Below are 16935 nucleotides of genomic sequence, written 5' to 3' on the forward strand. Positions count from 1 at the left end.
AGACACCAGCTATTTTTGTACTAAAACAACTTCCTGTCGCTCATATCCTGTTTGGTTATGTCTCCGTCACAGTGGAAAACAAAAGCCGGGGCAACAGGATGAAAGAAGCAGAAAGAGGAGTTGACCTGAGAGGAGCCTGCCATTAAATTACACCTTTGCCTGCCCCCACTGTTCTAGTCCTTTCTCTGCAATCTGACGTAACTGTGGCCTGATCTCCCCATGGACCTTTCCCTGGTACTGGCCTCTTAAGCTCCTCACCCCGACTAAACTCTCCCTCCTTGCCTAGCTGTGCAACTCGAGCCTCCCTCCCCGTCCCACACGCCCTCCCACCCCTATTCAATCTCACACTCTGGAATCCATTCCTTCTAAAATCAGGATGACCAGGTATCAATCAACCTCCTTCCTTTCTTAACAGGTACAAATGATCCCCACCCCAGATACACTGGAGGGGGTTATAAATAGTCAAAACCACTCACACTCGGGGCCCTGGATGATGAAGGGGCTGAGAGCCGGGCACACTGGTGCCTGAGCCCCTCACACTGCACTTCTGCCACCAAGCAGGCGGACAAGAGGCATCACAACAGATACCTGCCCCACAAGTGGGATGGCAGCATGCTGGTGGATAACAGCACATCTTAATTTTCTTTTTTTTTCTCTTCGAAAAATTACCTTCTGCACTTTTTCTACCTTCTTAAATTAAAATGGTTTAAAAACACTTGAGAGCTGGGGGAAAAAAAAACAACAGTTAAGTCCCTTATAATGCTGCACTTTTTAGGTTCTGACCATGACCCACAGTAAGAAATACATTTACATCACAACCCAACACACACATACACAAACACACTCACTCTCTTTCTACATATATATATCAACATATGATATATGCATGATATACACATATATCTTTTTTTTTTATAAATTTATTTATTTTTATTTTTGGCTGTGTTGGGTCTTCGTTGCTGCGCGCAGGCTTTCTCTTGTTGTGGCGGGCGGGGGCTACTCTTCGTTGCGGTGTGCGAGCTTCTCACTGCGGTGGCTTCTCTGGTTGCGGAGCACGGGCCCTAGGCGTGCGGGCTTCAGTAGTTGCAGCATGCGGGCTCTAGAGCACAGGCTCAGTAGTTGTGGTGCATGGGCTTAGTTGCTCTGCAGCATGTGGGATCTTCCTGGACCAGGGCTCGAACCCATGTCCCCTGCATTGGCAGGCAGATTCTTAACCACTGCACCACCAGGGAAGCCCTACACATATATCTTAAATAATATCTATCATTATTAAAGGCAGTACACTTTAATATCCTCTATTCAATTCTATCCATTTTTTTATTCTGGGTCACATAATGTTGAGCTAAAGAAGCCTGACACAAAGAGTACATATGTATGATTCCACTTTTCGGAAGGTCTAGAATAGTCAAAACTAATCTACAGTCACAGAGGTCAAAACAATGAGAATGTCAGCTGGGAGGGAGGATACAAGACAGTCTGCTAAGGTGCTGGAAATGTTCGTTGATATGGATGGGCGTCATGTGGGTGTACAAATGTGAAATCCATCAAGCTATACAATTAGGGCCTGAGCATTTTACTCTATGTAAGTTCTACTTCAATAAAAAAAGAAGAAAAAATTTTAAAGTAAATGAGAAGTGGAGATTGAAACCAATTAATTTAATTTAATTTGATTTAACCAATTTAATTACTTTTTACCAACTAAAATAGCTTCAGCTCACTTGGTCATTACCCACCAGTTTGAAAAACAGCTTCAAATATGTTTTATAAATATGTATATATATATTTTTTAAAAGAATAAATATGTGTGATATATATCTCCTTAGGTCTTAGGATCAAGGAATTCTGAAGGCCAGGTAGTAGTAGGCAGTGAGAGAAGAAAGGAAGGCACAATTCCTGTATGTCTTCACAAGAAAAAAAACATTTCTAATTAATCAACATTAAGCTCAAATAATATGAGTCTTCTCCTAGGTATCCACTGTGTTCACCCAGTAAGTATAGAAAGTTAACTTTTTAAATTCTAGATCGCATTACATATATTATCTGTTTCAACAGACATTTTGCTTTGAGAAATCATGAACCTCAAAACATAACAAAAAAGCGAATCTCAATGCAAAATATGACACACAGAAGTTTATAACATGAAAGCACAAACACACAAGCTAAACTCTTCCCAGCCTAGAAGGAGGTTACAATGGTAGCACTAAAATTAGCTTTAATAGGCAGGTGCTAAAAAGATACTGTGGTAACAGTCAAGTGCTAAAGAAAAACAATGCTCTAAAGTCCTAGCCAGGGAGGGAGATTTTATATTTTAGAACAGCTATGTTGTCTTAAAGTAAAGGTCAATGTTGAATGCTAGTCTACTTATAATGGTATATAGATAAACCATGTTTTCTATTACAGTGTTTAAGATACGGGTGTGTAGCATCTCTATTTCACTGTATTCACACACACACACAAAAGAATAGAAAGGCAATAACAGAGTAAGAATATAAAGGGCCAAAGAAGACAAGGATATTTCTCTCATTTAAAAAGAATTATTCAGAGATGCACACAAGGAGGCAAGTACAAGGATATTCATTGTAGCATTGTTTGTAACAGAAAAAATTGGAAATAATAGAACTGCTAAAATAAAGTGCTTACACAATGCAATAAAGGGTATGAATTAGATCTATATACCAACTTGGATGGATCTCAAAAACAAGGCTAATTTAAAAATAAAAGCAAGTGCAGAATAATATGTTAGCATTTATATAATATGTTAAACGTACAAAACACAGCCACATATTATTATGATAGATATATTGGTAAATATACGAAAATCAAATGGAAGTATTTCCAGAAAACTCATGATAGTGGTTGTCTCTAGTTGAGGTTGTGGGGGAAGAAGGGAATGGAGTACAGATGATGTTTAAAAAAGAATTTCAAGTATAACTGGTATTTTTATTTCTTTAAAAAATGTTGAAGCTGAAAAGACAACACAGTAACAGGTGTTGAATCTGGGTGGTGGGAATATGGTTGTTTTGATCTTCGTGCTTTTCAGTAACTTTTAGAGTTTCTCAAGATTATAAAAAACAGGTATAACTTTTTTTTTTTTTTCATTCAGACGGACCCGGGTAAAATTCATATAACTCAGGCAACCCTCTTTGGTTCAGTAACAAGATTATTACTTATCCATCCTTTTTGGAATTGTCTCTATTAACTTGAATAGGGGAAGCGTATGTGTGAACATAGTAAGTAACATGTTACTATGGAAACATTTACCCGTGCACCTTGGTTATTTCTTCAATACTTCTAATGTGGTATTAAATATTATGTGGGGAAAACAAAGAATAACAAAAAGAGAATACTTTGTAAGGCACTTTCTGGAAAACAGACTCAAATCCGACTTAAGTCAGCAATGTATTTCACCTCACCAAATACTGAAGTCAAAAAATAGCAATAACTACAACATGATTTTAATAATTTACCATAATGTATTTGTTAATCATTTCAATATCATTCTATGAAGAGCAGAAGATTTAAGATGATGTTACCTTGGCAAGTTCAGGCAGGTAGCTATCTAAACCGGAAATGGAACCTTCTAATTTGCTTTGTTCATCATCTAAAACAGCAAAACAGATTACCTGAGTCACTCATAGTTGAAAGCATTTTATTTAAAACAGGAGGAGGAAGGCCGTTTCTCTTATGTGCCCTTTAACACAGTGGTTTTCAACTCTGGATACCGAACAGAAACACCTCAGAGCTTTTAAAAAATGCTGATGCCAGGCCCAGTGGTGAGCGCTGAACGTTTGATGGCTAAAGCAGCACGGACAGTGTCTAACCAGAACTGTCAAGGGCTCCGGACAGCAGCCCACATGGCCACACCCACCAGGCACCAGCCCAGGCCAACTAAACCAGAATCTCTGGTGGGACAAAGGAAAGAGTACTTGTTAAAAGTTTCCAGGGACTTCTAAGGCACAGCCAGAGTTGGGAATCACCTGTTCAAGGGCCTGAAATAAAACATGAATTGTTAAGAACATAGCCAGATTTTCCCAACCAATTTAATCTGTGGCTTCTGCCCATCCTAACTTTCACTTGAAAATTCCAAAGGATATGATTAATGATAACAATAAAAACTATAATTAGTATTTGAAGTGCCGACTCTATGCCAGGTGCTTGAGATACATTATCTTGTTTAATCTTCCTATCAACCAGCAGGTTCCGTTTTTATTCCCATTTTACAAGAGAGTACTCCAAGGCTCTGAAAACGTTAAGTGGCTCGCCCAAGGTCTCACAGCTGAAAAATGGTATTGCTGGGACTTGAACTCAGGCATTCCTTTCTGCCTCCAAAGCTGTGATTCTTCTCATTATACAAATGATGTCAGGGTAGGACATTCTACTGGGACAAAATATTTGCTGACAGGTTATCTGTAAGGAGCTCACGTCTGTCCCACCTCCATGTACCTGTGCAGTAATCTGGCTACTTCCTGTGCCCTCTGGCAAAAGAGAAGACACCCGCAGAGTGTGCATGCACCTGGGGAAAGCTATACCCGCCTACCTTCATGAGAGTCTCCGTTTCGCTTTTCTTGCATTGCAGCTTCAAAGTTGAGCTGGAGAATCTTGTTCAGAGTTGTGATCCACTCTTCCATTTCCACTTCACTGTCTGCTGCCAAAAGGTAACTACTTTTGTCCTGCATCTTGAGCTCAAAAGCAAAACGCCTGACTTTGTTGTTCTGAAACAGAAAAAGGGTAAAGAGACACATTTTAGAAGAACTGGAACAGCCTTAAAAATTCTTCTCTTTATTATCTGCTGATGGGTAATATCTCATCAGCATTTCAGACCAAGTTATTTAAAAAGGCAAGCCCCTTCCCAATAAACCCCCATCCGTATCCACCTTCCCTGAATTATTTTCTTCATGACTTTATTTTCCCATCTGACACATTACACATTTTACATATTTATTTGTTGTCTGTCCCATCCAATGAAACGGAAGCTCTTCAGAGCAGAGATTTCTTTTGTTCAATGCTACATCCCTATTTCTAGAACACTGCTTGGCAAATAATAGGCTCTTGAAAAATATCTGAATGAATGAAATTTCATTGAAAATTTTCAGTTCCTCTAGCTCCTATCTTTTTTAATGAAGTAGTATGTGGTATCACACTTTAAAAGCAAACCATTATCTAGCAATATGTCTGATTTCCTTACCTGCAACTTTCTCGTCATTTATGAGGCCCAAAAGGTATTTAGACACCATGTCTACCTTCCTCCAGCTTCCCTCATGCCTCCAGCTTTTACGCCTGTGAAAGGGTATCTGACTCAAAGTATAAAAACCGCAGTCCATGTGCATTAAATGACGAAGGATGAATGTGCACGAGGCCGGGGTTTCTCCACTTTGGCACTACTGACGCTTGGGGCCGGTAACTGTTATGGGGACCGTCCTGTGCACAGCAGCCTGTTTAGAAGCAGCCTGGCCTTACTCCTTAGATGCCAGAAGCATAGCCCCCCAGTTGTGAAGATCAAAACATGTCTTCAGATACTATCAAACATCCCCTGGGGGGTACAATCGCCCTGGTGACTGCACTAGATAGAGGTTCAGCTCCGAGGAACATGACACAAGACTCCTGGTAGTTACAGGCCGAGGGATGTGACATCACAAACTCCCACCAATGTGCGGCGTCCGAGCAGAGGCCTCGCCCGCTAAAATTCTAGCTGGTTAGCCGCAGTCCCTGAGGGGGCTCTCAGCGAATGTCTCGGGGACAGGGTCGCCCTCCCAAAGTCGCCTCTGTGACCTCTGCAGCACGGTTCTCAGGAGAGAACTGCTCCCAGCAGAGCATGCAGACCACTGTGCACAAGGCCTCACACCTCACTTCACAGCAAGAGTCAGAGAAGGGGTCAAAGGCCAGATATGAAAGGAGTTCTCTCCCCTGCACTCCTCACCTACTCATTTCTATGAAAATAAGTTAAAAGTAGAGTGAGCATTAGGCCTGGATTCTGAATTGTTCCTCTTTCTGAGCCTCAGTTTCCTTATCTGCAAAATAAGTGTAATCAACTTCAAGATTCTAAAATACTTTTAGGGCTCAAGATTCGTAACTGGAGTCCTTTCAGGTCTATTTTTAAATTTTAGTATAGGCATTTCTTAGAACTCACAGCATTAATCAACTAATTTTTTTACAATGCCCAAAAGCAATACTAAAAAAAAAAAACCTGAACTACTTAAGCCACAACTTTTGGAGGTGAGCTTACAAACAGATGTGGAGATAAAAGCAAATTATTTAAACATGCTGAAGCTTTAGACACAATTCATTAAATGTAAACACCGTCAGCCACACCTGCAAAAAGAATATGAAGGAAGGGATGGCCACCGAAGTCAGAACCCTAGATTCCGAAATGTATTCCAGAGACTGAGTGATCGGGGACTCCGTACTGTAAATCATCTATACTCTGCTGAAGACAGGCAACAAAACTCTTATAAAACAAAAGTAATTACTGCTACTTTCCAAATGAGGTTGCCAAATATATTTAGTTTTGCTTTAAACATTTTTTTAAAGTCAGTGCCAGAAAACTCAACTAAAATGTAACTGAAAAGGTCTCTCAGCTTAAGAATACAAATGAAACTCCCACTTGGGAATCCCAGACAAGAAGTTACTTCACTGTCACTGACAATTCGCTCTGGTACTCCTTCCTTTATGCTGTGAATAAACATACTTTGATATAATTTGGTTTCTACAGTGGCAGCTTTCAGCTGAGTTTGGGTTACAAGCTGAGAGTGCCATGTGCCAATTAGCTGTTGACGCAAAAATAATTATCAATGAATATTAAGTGGTGCTATCACCTTGATCTAGGGTTTGGTCCTGCACAATGTTTTTGGGGTTTTTTTGTTGTTGTTTTTAAACTAGTCACCAGTAACTAAAAATACCAAGATTTAACTAAAATTTTGTATTTCTGGTTTTCTTGAACCAGATGATCTGGCAGCCTTGAGCTGGCAGTGCCACCTAGCACATCAGCTGCCCCTTTAAATGGGACCACTTGTGCTCCAGTCTGTCACAGTCTCCAGCATTCCCTATCGCTTTACACCCAGGCCTCTTCTTTCACTTAATTTATCTGCTTGGCCCCTGTAGTCATCTGAGTTTGGACCCCCAACTTCCACGCTGACCATGATGAAGCACCAAGGTCTGGACTTATTCTCCCAACATAACTACTAGAAATAACTGGGCAAAATAGAGGAAACAACTGTTTTCAGGTATTTCGCAACCATCAGGGCAGCCCTGTGATCCCTGATAGAAAGGAAATAGATGAGGTGAGCCCTACCATCACCTCATCACTTTCTGCCTGGAGGCCAAATCTGGACCCAGGAAGGTGAGCCTGAACAGAGTCCAACAGTCTTGCTAACCAAGGAGGCTGCCCAGAGTTCAGAAGACCCAGGTGGTGAGAACATGCAGGACAGAGTCTCCAGAACAAGAACAGACTTCTCAGCACAAATAGATAACAGAGATCTAAACTTAGTAAAAACTCATTCATTACATGTTTATTTTCTCCGTATGTCATGCCTTAACAAAAAAGCTTACCAAAAAAATCAAAATCAAGACACAATAACCTAAATTTCAGGTCACCGTAGATAAGAGATAAGGAGAAGATTGTGAAGAATAGGGAATAACATAAGACTCCAAAACAACACAAGCATCTAGAAGACAATGGAATGCCTTCAAATTCTAAGGTAAATTTCATCTAACTCTCAAAAAATTAAGGTCTTACACATGATTTCCAGGAAGCTCCTGGAGGATGTGTTCCTCCAAAACAAGAAAGGAAAATGAGAAAGAAGACGACATAGGATCCTGGAAACGAGGAATGTGACACAGGCAGGACAGCAAAGGGAATGCCCAGGAAGGTGACTGTGCAGAGGCTGGGGAAGCAGTCAGTCCAGCTTGGAGCAGGAAGGAGGGCTGCAGGGGCTAAAACCCTCTCCAGCCTCACATACTGTCCACGACTAATGAATGAAGAGAAGCGGACACTCCTTATCTAGCAATATGGAGGCAAATCCCAAGAAAAAAAACAGTGGAAAAAGTTGAAAATGACCATTTCAGGGAGTGGGGAGTAGGTGAAGTGAGGTGAGGCTGGCAGGCCTGTGCCTTTAGTGCTACCTCTCTGTACTGTTCGACATTTAAACCAGATGAATGTATTATTTGGATGAAAATGCAGTTTAATTTTTTTTTTTTTTTTTTGAAATTCACGGTCTTTTATTTATTTATTTATTTATTTATGACTGTGTTGGGTCTTCGTTTCTGTGCGAGGGCTTTCTCTAGTTGTGGCAAGTGGGGACCACTCTTCATCGCGGTGCGCGGGCCTCTCACCATCGCGGCCTCTCTTGTTGCGGAGCACAGGCTCCAGACGCGCAGGCTCAGTAACTGTGGCTCACGGGCCCAGTTGCTCCGTGGCATGTGGGATCTTCCCAGACCAGGGCTCGAACCCGTGTCCCCTGCATTGGCAGGCAGATTCTCAACCACTGCGCCACCAGGGAAGCCCAAATGCAATTTAATTTTAAGTAAGCATGTGAATGCATAAGCAAGTACACCTGAGGGTCAAACCAGAGATGTGTCTCTAACCTTAGTCACACTGGCCCCACAAAACAACCTTTCTTAGAGACCCGAGCTTTGGGCTAATGGCATCGGCGAACACTGAGTCATTTTAAGGAAGAATTCTCTGATAACGGTGACTGCGTCTATTGTGAGGAACCGTCAAGAAGATTGTTCATTAATCACACAGTGCCCTCTGTATGAGGGCCCCCAAGAGAAACGTCTGAATGGGCTTCATTCTGAGATTACTCAGGCAGCTTCTGACTAATTGGACTGTTTGTATCTACAGACACTGTGCAACTGAACAGGTCTCCAAGCTAGAAAGCGTAGAGCCTGGTTTGTCACCCACCATTGCGGGTGTTAGGCCTTTAAAATATACGCTTTTTCCTTAACTTAATCCCACTTCATCTCCTCCCTACTACCCTGACTCCTTTCACACCACTTTAAATTTATATTAGCCTGTGTTTTATGTATCCTTGTAAACTGCTGCCTTAGATCTTCCTGGAAAATGGGAGGGGAGTGGATGAATGGATGGATGGACAGACGAACAGACAGATGGGGAAACTGCCAACCTGCTTTCAAAGGCAATTCTACAAAGGCATGGAAGGAGGCACACCAAACTGGTAATGGTAGCTCTTTGAGAAAGGGAGAGATGGGGGTCAACAGGGACTTCTGCACTACCTGTACTGTCTAACATTTCATAATACAAATACATTCATGTATCATGTATAATTAAAATAATTTTTAAGACTAACTCTATAACTGTAACAGCACTATGATAACAAACCCTAACCCCAACCCTAATATTGGCTGAATGCTTACCATGTGCCAGCACTGTTCTAAGCTCTTTATATGTATTGATTAATCCTCTCCATAACCGTATTCAGTACTATCATTATCCCTATTTAACAATTGAGGAACCTGAGGCACAGAGAAGTTGAAAAATATCTCCAAGGTTATAGAGCTGTAAGTGGTAGAGCAGGGATCTGAACTCAGTCTGAATCTGAAACCCAGTCTCTTGGCCAATATACTACTGAGCCATTGATACTATGATGATAAAAGTCATCACAGAAATGCTAAGAACTGTTCTGAATATTTCCAAGTTAACTCATCCACTCCTCTTACCCTATTAAGGAAATATTATCATTATCTGAATTTTGCATGTGAAGAAACTTCAGTTAATAGCCAGTCCAAGGTCACACAGTTAAAAAGTAGCTGAGGACTTCCCTGGTGGCAGTGGTTAAGAATCCGCCTGCTAATGCAGGGGACACGGTTTCGAGCCCTGGTCCGGGAAGATCCCACATGCCGCGGAGCAACGAAGCCCATGCACCGCACCACAACTACTGAGCCTGCGCTCTCGAGCCCGCGAGCCACAACTACTGAGCCTGTGCTCTAGAGCATGCGAGCCACAACTACTGAGCCTGCGCACCACAACTACTGAAGCCCGTGTGCCTAGAGCCTGTGCTCCGCAACAAGAGAAGCCAACGCAATGAGAAGCCTGCGCACCGCAAAGAAGAGTAGCCCCCGCTCGCCGCAACTAAAGCCCGTGTGCAGCAATGAAGACCCAATGTAGCCAAAAATAAATAAACAAATAAATAAATTTATGTTCAAAAAAAAAAAGTAGCTGAGCCAGGTTTTAAACGTAAAAACTCATATGCAGAGCACTCGGGCCTCCTACAACGTAATTCTGCCTGTGTGTTGTACCCACTATCTTCTAAAATGATGAAAAACAAGCCTTTAACTCATTTTTAAGTCTGCTATTATACTTCTACCATGAATATTGCCATTTTTTGAAGTGTTTGCTTAAATCTGCTAATTCATAGATGGTACTTTTACAAATGAGAAAACTCAACGATAAAAATCATTTTGTATTTACCTGAACCACACCCATACAGGAATCCAGAAATATTGATCCTTTTGGTTCCTTGGAGATCTTTTCATCTTTATAAAAATTCAAATTGTAGGACCCATCACCAAGTTGAATCAAGTGGAAAAATCGTCTTTTAAACGACTGAGAGAAAAATACACACATAATTATGGTTTCAAGATGAAAACAGCCACAATCTCTCTCAATAACTCACAAGTACACCCTATGTAAAAACCATTTCAGTTCTCTCCAAAACAAATCTAATTCCGGCCAGCGCCCCAGGTAACTGGGTGAGTTAAGACTCTCCATCACATCTAATAATTTTACTGAATTTAAATTCTGTGGAGTTGGTTCACTAAGCATTCCTGGGTCATTTTTCTCACCCACAGAATCAGAGATTTTTACATAACCACCCAGAAGCGGTGCAGTGAATTCTAATTTGGGATGGAGCTCAGTCTAATTTGGGATGGAGCTCAGAAGGATGGAAACTTTCTCAAATCCCCAGGGTGTCTTGCTAACACAGAGTAGGAACTGTTCTCTGCCTCACGGAACTGGATGATTTTCCAGCCTCAGGATTACAACAATTAGCATTTCCCCTGATTTAACTTTTATCCCCTGCACATCCTACCTCACTTCCATTGTTTCTCTTTATTATTAATTCTGGCCTCTCACTGGTCCTACTTCTCTCCTGAATAGTTTTTACACTAGTTTTACTTTTCTCTTGACAACCCCCGTCCAATTTAACCATTTTCCCTTTAGTCCTTGATTTTCGCTTTTCTTGATTTTGTTGCAGGAAGACCTCCATGAAAGTGCTTAGGTGTAGCCCCTCTGTGATGTTCTACGAGGTACCAAGTATCCCTTTTGTAGTCAATACGGAGAAGAAAGGCTGTAAGGCGACTGCACCTTCACACCAGCCTTACGATGATCTCATCACGCTGGTGGTTGGAGGGTGACAAGGGGAGCGGGTGGAAATGGGGCTGTACCAGTGGGGGTCGATCACCGATCACCAGGGAGGCATCTCACTAACCAGACAATGTCACTTTTGTCAGGAAAAACAGCATGCCCATTCATCTTGAGCATCATTCCCAAGACCCACAGGAAAAAAAGGGCTTAGTAAGGGGAAAGCAGGGTGATGGGCCTCCTTACCCTCATGGTCACGCTTATTGCACTGTTCATGTTGCCCTTGTACAGCCATCCGTGCTTGGTGATCCCACCCTTCTGAGAGCCGAGGGAGGCAGCATCCTAGGAGACAAGTGCAATACCACAATCAATCTCCCGTCATTACTGATGGGAAATCCATTCAATTCATACCAGGTTGCCCATCGCCCCTTTACTGGAGTAACCATCCGGCACTAACACCTACTGTGTCCACTTACCAATAAAAGAGGGGAAACAAGCCTAAATTTCTGCAAACTCTAGTCCATTAAAAAGCAAAGCTTGTTCTAGTCCAAGTTTTTTTTTTTTTTCCCCAAGTATTTTAAGTGTTTAACGAGCCACAAAAAGTACATACCATACTTAAGCACTCAAGTTGTAAGGTCTCGCCCGGTTTGATGAAAAATGTTTTCACATTACACTCCCATATAGTTGGAGGACAAAAGCAAATTCCTGGAAAACTTCCCAGATGCTTAGTTCAGGGAAAGGTGAATAAGAAAGGAAGGAAATATGAGGCAGGCAATAAAGAAAGCAGAGATAAAATGCTGGGGCAACAGAAAAGAGGGAAAGAGAGGCAAGACCACAACAGGGAGAGAGGAAAGGAGAAGAGAGAAAAGTGAAGGGCAACAGCTAGAAAAGTAAAGAAACATGTTTCCTCAAGTTCTGACCCGAACACTGAGATCTGGGTTTAAGGGCATGGGGCTGCCAGCTGCTGCTATAAATAAGTCAGGCTTATATTCGCACATATAATAAGCAGACAGACAGATGAAATATACACACACACAAATACACAATGTGGCAAACCTTCCACCACATCCTGACCCCCGCCCCTTCCTCACTCTCTAAGATCTCTGCCTTGTGACTCTTTGCCCCCTAAGACTGTGTCCAGTACACACTTGAGGAGGCGCCTTAGGAAGAGAGGACTACGCTGTCAGGTCACCCAGCTCACACCTCCTGAGGACCAGTCTAATTATGATGTTTATTTTTGTAATCAAGTAGACAACCGCAGAAAGACCTGTCTTATGCTTTGTCTGAGACCACCTCAATTTTGATATTGGTGGTTTTACTGTTGTTATTATTAGTGATAACAGAAGTAACTTATCTGTCTAGGATTTTACAGTTTGGTGTGCGCTCTTATGTGCATTATTTCAATCGGTCCTCCTCTTACTGTTAATCAGCACCAAGTTTTTAATATCTTATTTTTCATTTTGAATGACCACTTTCTCTTCCCAGAACATTTTTAAAGTGGTTTCTAAAATAATTTGCTACCATGGACATTGTTAACACTCACAATTAGGCATCTAATACTGAGTAGGGAAGAATAAGTAATGCGGAGATGGGCAGCACTAACTTTTTATTAGGTTTTCCTTGCTCAGTGTACACGGTCACCTTAATGCCTGGTTCTCTTTATACACTTCTCTGGCCATAACCGTTCCTCCAATAGTAGGGGGAGTGGGCTTGTTAAATTCAGAGGTTCTGGGTACTATCTACTTTACTCAATGCCCTCACTGAAGAAACAGCCATTTAAAATCTACTGGCTGCCAGTTTGTTTCAAATAGCCTGCTGAAAAACAACCTAAACTTAGGATCTAAGTAATCTTGATCTTTTAACAATGTAGCCAAATCTTGTCCAGGACTTTGAAAATGATCTCAGAACAAATAAACAAGGACCAGAGGAACAGGCAATGCTAAGCAGTCAAGTTGAAACACAGACCTTATTTCAATCAATCAAACAATGCATTTTTTAAAATTCCTCCCCTGTTTCAAGAAACATTCCAATTCCTGTTTTGGCTAAATGTTGCTAATTTTCCAATGGATCTTCTAAATCTGTGAACTAAATCAATTCTTAGATCCGTAAGCAAGCATCCTACCTCATCTTTGTCCACCTCCTCATCAACTTCATAGACATGAACTGGAAGTTTATCCAACTTGGCCACTTTGCTTTAAAAAGAAGAAAGAATCTTGTTTTATAATTACCTAATCTATGAAGAGATGCTGCATTTCTTCCCCCATCAAAGGAACCAGCATTTAACAAATCCAAAGCTGGCCCACTTGGCTAAAGAATAAAAACAATAGATGAAGTTGCTTTTCAAAGTGGGTGATCCAAGAGTTAGAGAGCTCCCAAAAGCTAGGCAGACAAGACGGCATGGCTTGTTGGGAGTTATGTAGATTAAAAATGGGAAAGTGTATTAATAAATAAACACATGGTAGAATAACTTTTAATACGAAGTTTAAATGAGGTCACTCCATTTGAAGTGATTGGAAACCACAGTCTTAATGACGATGGTATTGACAACAAAAACAGGACAATAACGATATCAGTCATTAAACAGTTATTATGTGCTAGGCACTGTGCTGTACTTCACATGTGTTACCTCCTTTAGTCCTTTAGATGGTGGGGACTGGTGCTAAGACCACTTAATAGATGAGGACACTAAGGCTTACAGAGGGCAGAGTAAGTAGATGATGCAGGCCGACTACAGAATCTATGTTCTTAATCACTGTTACAACCTTCGTCTCCTTCTCATCACACAACTGAAATTCTTATAAATGCCAAGAGGTAAAATCCACCAGCAGTAAAAGTATATCATATAAAATACACTGTATCCCCAGTCGGTTCTCTTTCAGTCATGAGAAGAGCATGAACAAACCTATCAGTGAAGATAGCTTTACCAACCCAACAGGAAGAATTAAGTCCCCAAATAAGTACTGGGTACATATACAGAAGTAAGGAGCATACCCATCTGGAGAAGACAATGCTGGAAGGGAGTGTTCTCAGCCGAGGTTTAAAAAGAGGCAATTGGGAAGTTGGCTGGACACTCTTAAGGAGTGGCTGAACCACACAAACAGAAAAAACAAACAACTAGGTCCACTGAGAATAGTATAAACAGTTCAAACTCACAGATGCAACAAATCCTAAGAAAAATTTATTAATAGGGTCTCAATTAAAATTTTCATTGGCAACGGTTACTTTTGAAACACAATCCATCATTATTTGCTTTTAATTTTCATAATAAACTAAAATCTGCCAACTGTGTTATTTCAGGATATACCATTTTATAACAGATACCCTCTCAAGGCAAGACCTATCTATACCTGGTTTACTTTAACTACTGCTCATCAATCTAAACACACTTGCTGTTGGTATATTTTAGAATGAGTTAATACTTTAAAGGAGGTAAAGAAATTTGGGAAAATGCTTGTTCTTTGATGTACATTTTTTAAATATAAAATTTGTTCAATATAAAATGCTTTTCATGTCTTTTCAAAATACTCTTTTTAATATAAAACACACCTCAGCATATTTCAATACACTTACATTTTGTTTTCTGTTTCTCACTGAAAAAAATCTCACCTGTTTTTGTTTTATCAGTGGTACCCTGAGCAGAATCACTGAACATAATTAAACCATCCATGTGTTATTACCATCTACCAATTCCCAGAGTACTAGGTTTGAGGACTATTAACAAATACCCTGTAAACAATAGCTAACCCATATACACACAAACCATCTAGAAATATTTTCTCTAATCACTCTGATTGCATGTGAAGTTACACATCTCCCTAGGCATTTCAAGTACAAAGAACTTTCCCTGTGTGTATAACCCCATCTTGTGTGGTCTGATCATTTACTCACTTTGGAAGCTGTCGAAACTCTCCTGAGTAATCTTCATATTTGTAGTTCACAAGATGCCAGTCAGAGTTATAGGTTTTGATGCACTATTTGGGGGGGAGAGGGGAGCATAAAAAAAAAAGCATAAGAGAAAAAGAAAAAAGACATGTGATGACTTTTGGAGAACATTTGGGGAAGTTTATGAATGCACACCCACACCAACATCAAAAAAATTCTTTCCCCTCAACCCTCTCATGCCTGAAATGCCACCAGTAGAGGTTCCTATGAAGCTTAAGAACCACTGAAATGTTACACTTGGGAGAGGGGTCATTTAAGTCATTGTCATTCAAGATCCAAGAGCAGATGTTACAAGGAGACAAACCTCACCGCCTCTTGCTGCATTTACATAACAATGTGCTGTTTCTAACTTAAAACCACTTGGTTCCTAAGAAGTCACGTGGGCTTCTAGAAGAACATGAAAGTAAATGGAAAGTGTGAACCTAAAGATACTTTCGTAGTATTTACTAATATTAAAACTTGCTCATTAGTCAATATTACATACATTTGCCCTCAGATTTTCATTTTATTTATAAGGGACAGTGTGAGGTAATTAGGAAGAAAGATTTAGATTCCAACTCACAGCGGCACCATGACCTCTTCACGTGTACATGTGTGCGTGCATGTGTACAAATGTACAAAGTATGGAGCAGTCCATTGCCCGGATTCCACAGTGACACCAACCTACACGGACTGCATTAAACTACCTCGCTATCTGACAAGCTCGACCAACCAGCACGGTGTCTTTCATTCATCTGTCCAGGAGGATCCACTGAGTAGTATGTAGAGTCTTAAGATTATAAAGTCTCCTCCACCAGATCTTCAAATATGAATGAGTCAAAATAAACAGGTGAAGCATTTGATTTATTTACCATCAGCGAACTTGCTTTTCCGTACGGACAGCTCTTGACTACACATATATAGATGTCAGTGTGGCAAAAAATGAATGAATAAAGTGAAAACATAGGTAGTTAAATGTATTAGTCGTACCTAGTTGACTTGACTCTGGCTGTAACATCATGAACAAAGTCTCTATTCTGTTTACTTCACTTCATTGTTTATACTGTGAACCTTTTTATCTATTTCATACTTCATGCCCGAAGGCTTTCTGAAGCAAAACCCCAAGGTCATGAAAGTAACTACCGCTAATGCCTCTCGTGCCAGGCTCTACACTAAGCACTCTATTGGCAAGGTTGTGAACGGAAGGTAGAGTAAGTTTTTTATATTATCATTCTGAGGTGGAATAAAGAGCAGAGAAGGGTTAAAAACAAAGTCAGATGTGGGAGCTGAACAACTTTTCAATTTCTTTGCTATGTAGTTACAAATGTTTTTAAATACCATTTTATTCTTATAAATGCTTTTTTTTTTTTAATTTCAAAGCATTTTCACGTTTAGAACATCAGACATCCACACTCAAAATCACATTCCAAAACCAGTATGACTTCAGAATTATCTGTAGGTTTGGGTTTTCCCATCCTATCCCTGGGTCCATTAGCACAGCCAAGTCAGGGCAGACTATGTATGACACAGTCTTGTGGACATGCTCCTATTATCTTTGTTCTGGTTTTTCACCAAGCCCTTCAACTAAAGTCATACCACCAAAGTCTCTTGTAGAACATTAAACCGATTCCGAAGTATAAAATGTACCTGCCCAATTAAAAATAAATAAATAAGTATACACTTGTACATCATCAGTG

General features: G+C 40.6%; 1 protein-coding gene across 11 annotated transcripts in view; it reads right to left on the reverse strand.

Annotated features, from left to right (window-relative positions):
• DOCK9 (dedicator of cytokinesis 9) overlaps positions 1-16935 on the reverse strand; it is a 324209-nt gene that overhangs the window by 113258 nt on the left and 194016 nt on the right. For all 11 annotated transcript variants that reach the window (XM_059903279.1, XM_059903276.1, XM_059903274.1 and 8 more), the window contains 6 exons: positions 15206-15288; positions 13440-13509; positions 11564-11659; positions 10427-10561; positions 4538-4712; positions 3534-3601 (listed from right to left, as the gene is read on the reverse strand). In XM_059903279.1, coding sequence (XP_059759262.1) covers positions 3534-3601; positions 4538-4712; positions 10427-10561; positions 11564-11659; positions 13440-13509; positions 15206-15288 — 627 coding nt within the window. The remainder of the gene's footprint in view (positions 1-3533; positions 3602-4537; positions 4713-10426; positions 10562-11563; positions 11660-13439; positions 13510-15205; positions 15289-16935) is intronic.

This window comes from Balaenoptera ricei, chromosome 18 (assembly GCF_028023285.1).
Source record: "Balaenoptera ricei isolate mBalRic1 chromosome 18, mBalRic1.hap2, whole genome shotgun sequence".
Classification (NCBI taxonomy): Eukaryota; Metazoa; Chordata; class Mammalia; order Artiodactyla; family Balaenopteridae; genus Balaenoptera; species Balaenoptera ricei.